This window comes from Gavialis gangeticus, unplaced genomic scaffold (assembly GCF_001723915.1).
Source record: "Gavialis gangeticus isolate Ggan-Ray unplaced genomic scaffold, GavGan_comp1, whole genome shotgun sequence".
NCBI classification, from domain to species: Eukaryota; Metazoa; Chordata; order Crocodylia; family Gavialidae; genus Gavialis; species Gavialis gangeticus.
This window is the reverse complement of record NW_017729011.1, coordinates 10,115,758-10,121,640: the sequence shown is the minus strand read 5'-3', so window position 1 is coordinate 10,121,640 and position 5,883 is coordinate 10,115,758. Positions and strand designations below refer to the sequence as shown.

Genomic DNA, 5,883 nt, shown 5'->3' with positions numbered 1-5,883 from the left:
GGGAGGGCTGCTCTAGGGCCCCCCAGCTTCTAGCCTGAGCCACCGCAGCTGTGTGCCTGCATGTCTGGGATGTCTGTGCAGTTACAAACCAGTTCAGCCTAGCCAGGTTAGACTAACCTGCAAAAATTTGAATCAATTCATACTCAGGCTTTTTGAATGTCTATCCCTAGCCCTGAAGTACAGCCATGGCCTGAGGGGAACGGTTACCAGGCCATGGTGGCGGGGCAGAGCTAGAGCCCAGCGCATGAACAGCTGGTGAAAGGAGAAGGTGAGGGCAGTGCAGCCTCCCTGTCTGTTACTCCTCACATTGCTGGTGGTGTGGCTGTTGCAGGGGTTCTGGCAGTGGTGGCAGCCATGAGTCTCACCACTCTTCTTTAATCTCCCACTCTGGGTCCTGCCCACTGGGCTACGGAAGTGACTCTTACCCATGCCAGTCTAGCCAGGATGCAGCCCCATGCCCATTTTGGGTGCAAAAATCTTGGAGGCCCATGCCCCCAGTGTGTCACCTATGCCCCCCACCCTTCTGCCCTATAAACTTGCCTGTGGGGACCTACGGGACCTGCTCTCCTCACTGCCTGGCTGCCATGTACATGTGTGCATAAGCACATGCATGTGACAGTCCCAGCCTGATCATCCTCCTTCCAATCCCCTCAGCCATAGGCAGTCTCTTGCAGGCTGGAACTCTGCCAGCCTGCAAAAGGAAACCTGCAGTTTCCCATTTTTAATTTTTTAAAGGAGAAAATCCATGATTTTCTGCCTTTTTCCGTGATTGTTCATGAATGTGGCAGAGCACATGGAGTGCCTGACAGCTTGCAAGGCTGCTGGCAGGTGTGGGCCAGGGCTAGTGTGGAGCTGGTTGACCCAGGAAGTGGGCAGATGGATAGAAGGAGTCATCTGATTTAGGAGGACGGCTGGGCTTAGAGCTGGTATAAACCCAGGTGCTGAGAGAAGCCCAACAGAAAGATCCTGGAGGTTGCAGACAGAACATCATCTCAGCAGAAGGACTACAGCTCTGGAGCCCCAGCACAGAGAGGACAGCTGAAGCAGTCTGGAGATTTGGATGGGAACTAAGGGGCTGGAGGAGGTTCCTAGGGACCAAGGCTGGGGTCTGGGTGAGCCCAAAGTGAGGGCCTCAGAGCCCAAGACCTATTGTGAGGCTGGGGGGAGCCCAGATTGAGGGGCTCAGCACAGAAGATTGATTGTGGGGTCCAGGTGAAGTCCAGAGACAAGGGCCCAGTGTACAAAACCTATCATGGGGTTCAGGTCAGCTCAGAGATAGGGGCTGAGAGCTTAAGAGACCTGCTGAGTAGCCTGAGAGAGTGGGCCCATCAGGGAGTGTCGGCTGGTAGGCTGGACAACCAACCCCAGTAGAATCACGCTGGCCTGCTAGTAGGGCCAGGGTCCAGAGAAGGGCTGAAGGCAGGAGGTGGACACAGCGGGAGACAGGACACAGCCTGGAGTTCTCAACTTGCCCAAGGTGGGGCCAGGACTAAGAGAAGCCACAGCCAGAGCAAAAAGGGAAATTTGGGGGGCCTCCAGGGGCTTTGGGCCACCACTGGGGATACTGCCTGTAGTAGTAACAGTTAACTCCCTTACTAAAGAATGATGACATTCACAGGAAGTGGTCAGCTGACCATTTTGGGTCAGGAGTTACTGGTTACCATAAAGGCTTAATGAGAATAAGGAATCTTCCTGCTTCTTCCTAAAATCCAGAATAATACAGTGCCCTGCTATATTCCTGCAATCCACTTTTGAGTCATGACCCACAGGTTGAGAAACACTAATATAGAATATTTTGTGTATCTGATGTAGAGTATCTTGTTCCCATTGCCTCCACTGCTGGCATTCATGGAGTACATTAGTACTTAGTGGCCATGTCAACACATACGCTTAACTGTGGAGTAAACTAATTAACTGTGGAGGAAAGCCTAACTGTTTACACATGTGATGCTATTAGGCTGCAGTAAACTAATTAATGCCACTGTAAGATACCACTGTCGGGGACTAGCAGGGTCCCCACTATCTTATGGTGAGATAATTAACCGCAATTAAATGCACATGCAGGTGCTGCTTGCAGGCACAAATTATGCCTTGTCAGCCCAGCCAGCAGGCACATGGCTGCACACTTTTAGCACCCTCTTGCCCTAGCCAGCCTCTCCGCTGCCCGATGCTGCCACCCAGAGCCTGGGGCTGACCCCCTATGTCCCTGGCCTTGTCGTAAACTGCTGTACCCTGGCTCAAATTGCTGCTTTCCTGGGTGCCCCCAGGGCTAGTTTACTCTGGCTTAAACTGCCTTGGAGTTTATTGCACCCAGTAATAGCAAAAGTAACAGAATCCTGATAAATTAAATGAACAGTTTCCTGGAACATCCTGTTCTTGAAATGCATGTTTGTCTCCCATTGACTTACATGGGAGCTGTACAGGCATGTGTCAGCAGAGTCTTCAGTCAATGGGTTACTCTGAAGATGAAGTTGCTCCTATACACTTCCTGGAGCTTTATTTTGAATTGCACTACTTGTGGAGATAATCAGTTTTATCTGACTCTGTCCTTTTCTGTTCTCCTCATTTACTACCACTATGCCACCTTTTTGCTTCTATAGCAAAAACATCCTCTCCTCCATCCTGTCTACTCACCTTCTGCTTCTCTTGGACTCCAGTGCCCTGATGGGTCACATGGCATTGGTGAGGAGGCACTGAAGGCATATTGCACCAGGACTCTTCCTTCCACACACAGATCGCATGCTGATCCCACTTCTCTAGGAGGCCAGGAAAACAGGAAAACACACCAACTTAGTAACAGTTGAATAAGCAGCTCATTCAACTATGCTAAAAGCAACAAGACTAAATTTCACTTAATCCTCTTTCCTTGAGGCACTGGCAAAGAACACTTTCTGGCCTTCTGAAGCTTCAGTATAATGGCCTATGAAGTCTATATCCATGTAATGATCATGTGGGATATATAGGTTTCTCTTGCCAACCAGGTTTTGCCAACCACGGTTTTGAGTATCCACGGTTAATATTCCATATACCATTTTGGTTACCACGGTATACAGTTTTGAGTAACCACAGTTTTTGGTGGCCACACATCAGCCCACCACCTGCTATTTCAAATCACCCATGCTCTTGCTAACCACCCGTGACACTCCCATCTCCACATGCACACTCAGTCTCGCGCTGTGCTTCACACCATTAACATCCAGTTGCAGGCACTCTGCATTTTTCTCTCAATTTCTTTGTGATTTTTGCATTTTGCCCTTAATTATGGCCTCTCAGCGAGTGAGTGGTGAAGGTGAGCAATTTGTGAAGAGGGCAAGGAAAGTGGTGTCCTTGGAAACAAAAGTGAGGTTGCTGGATTGTCTAACACGTGGAGAGAGTGTGGTGAATATAAAAATGATTTTTATACACTGTATGTTCCTTTACTATTTATATTCAAGTCCCTAACCCCATTTTTCCCATAAGCCTTTTGTCTTAGGAACCACAGTTTTTCCAACCACGGGAACTTTCAGGAACCTAACCCTTGTGGTTGGCGAGGGAGACCTGTATGAGGCCAGGCACTTGCAAAACCATGCTGGGTTGTTTGATTTTTCTTTAGTAAAAGGGGATCAAGCCCTGATGAGAGATAAGATGCCTGGTCTAGTTCTTCAAGCAGATAAAGTGACATCAGGAGATTTCATGTCTATTCTTGACTCAGCTGTGGCCCCACTAATGACCAGAGGTAAGGCATTAACCTCTCTGGCCTGCAGTTTCCTCATGTATAAAATATGGTTAACATGAGCTCCTTCCACACAGTAATGTGAGCACAGCTTGTTCAATGGGGAAAAAGAAACAACCCACTGATTCACAAATAGTATTGCTAATAAATTCATGGGACCAGAAGTACAACTGATGTGAACTGGTGCAGTTCTAGTGACTGCGGTAGTCATACTGATTAGCCTCTGCTGGGGCGTTAACCCACTAGTTCCAGTATTCAATGCTCCTGGCAGTCACATCACTTTGAAGTATGTATTAAAATATTTGCAAGTCTTGGAAGCCTCCCAAATGTTAGTGTGCACCATAATTCATCCAAAGATTCACTAGTTGCTATTTATTGCATGCCTGTTGAAAAAAATGTGCACGCACCAAAGGCACAACATGCACAGCAAGAGCCAAATAAAACAATTACTTTGCACTCTGCTTCAGATATGTATGGATATCAATCAGGATTGGTTCAAAAACAAATTTCATCACCACAAATAGACGCTAATTCTTAGTGATTAACAGTTTGACTGGCTCCAGTTGTGAGGCTTATTTGTGCAGTTTTTAGCCAGGTCTTTTGGGATCCTCACCTAGAAGTTATTGTAAAACTAGGAAATGTCATCCTATATCTGAGCTCTTTGAGAATGGTAAGAAGGGAAGGGCCCTCAGAAATATGAATTCAGGCTTTGACCTCTTATGGGGCTCTGGGGTCTAGCTTCTCTTTAAATGACCACAACCCAGATTCACTCTGTTTGCTGTAGGATCTTAGAGCAACACTTATTTGTAGATTGTGGGTGTGTCTACACATGCTATTAATGCACAGCAATAAACTGCAGAGATAATTGCCCTGCAGCTTATTGCTCCTGGCCACACCATTTACTGCACAGCTAATTATTCAACTGCACAGTAAATGTCTCATGTAGACATGCCCAGTGATTTCAAATCTTTTTTTTTTCCTTTGGCTTTTTCATTAAGCTGTAAGGGGAATTGTCAGCAAGAAGGACCTGGAGTGAATTCTTGGAGCAATGGGAACAATATTATGTCCATTGACTTCAATGATGCCAGGAGCTCATTTCTGAGGAGAAATAATGTGCATTTTAAACAACACAGGTAAACAAATGGATGTGTTCACTGAACATTTTAGAGGAAATTAAAAGTAAGTGTGTACAGAGGTCAGAGTAAGGAACACAGTATCCTTTGCTCTGCTTCCTGTTCTCTATTTGACCTCCTGTAGTGCCTGCCACAAGCTATATATTACTTATCCTCTCTGTGTCTCAGTTTACACACCTGCAAACTTGGGTTAATACCACTTACATACTTTACAGGGCATGTCTTAACTACTTTGTTTGTAGTTATTGCTTGAGTAACTAATAAAGCTTAATTAATTGACATATGTTTATAAGGCCCTAGGCTGAAAGGCACTAGGGAAGTGAAATGTAGCATTATCATCATGCACTTGTTTTTCCTACAATCTATGGATATGGGGGACAGAACCCCCTGTAGCAGCACTCTTTCAGTTTCTCAGCAAAGAGACTCCTGCACTTGGTCCTGGATGAGGACCGGGAATCAAAAGCCAAGTTTCCACAATTAGGACTGCTTTTACTCAAATTAGCAGCTATATGGTTTCATCATAGGCTGCCATGGTGGAAAAAAACTGTAGGCTCATGGACAAACATTTTCTTTTACCAGCAACAACTTGGAGGTAAGAAAAATCACAAGGAGTATCATGTGGGAAAGTCTGTGATCACTTTCTTCTTTTTACTTTTCCAGCGTAGGAGCCAAACTCATCCCTGATTTAACTCATAGGCTAAAAAGGAGTTATGCTGGGGATAACTCTTGGGCTAAAGCTTTTGGTTTGTTTATTCATGCAAACTTTTGCACATAAATCCTATAAGCAGATATAGACATCTGAACCAATTAGGGTTTTGCTATTACAGGTTTGTGAAACTCTCAGCCAGATTTTCTGCTGCCAGGTACCTAATGCAGCCATTTACACCAATGCAAAATGCTACTCAACCAGAACGATAACCAGTCACACTCAAGTTTTCTTCTGAAAATCCCTTCGTTCTGTCCTAATGCAGTAAGCTACCAAAAGTGCAGGGTGATGGAGGATCTAGCTTTCTGTGTTATGTGAGAAGCCAAATACTA

General features: G+C 45.8%; 1 protein-coding gene across 1 annotated transcript in view; it reads right to left on the bottom strand.

The window, feature by feature from the left end:
• The window catches only part of PAPPA (pappalysin 1), a 322,351-nt gene that overhangs the window by 190,143 nt on the left and 126,325 nt on the right, over nucleotides 1–5,883 (bottom strand). The window contains exon 6 of the mRNA XM_019510512.1: nucleotides 2,635–2,756. Coding sequence (XP_019366057.1) covers nucleotides 2,635–2,756 — 122 coding nt within the window. The remainder of the gene's footprint in view (nucleotides 1–2,634; nucleotides 2,757–5,883) is intronic.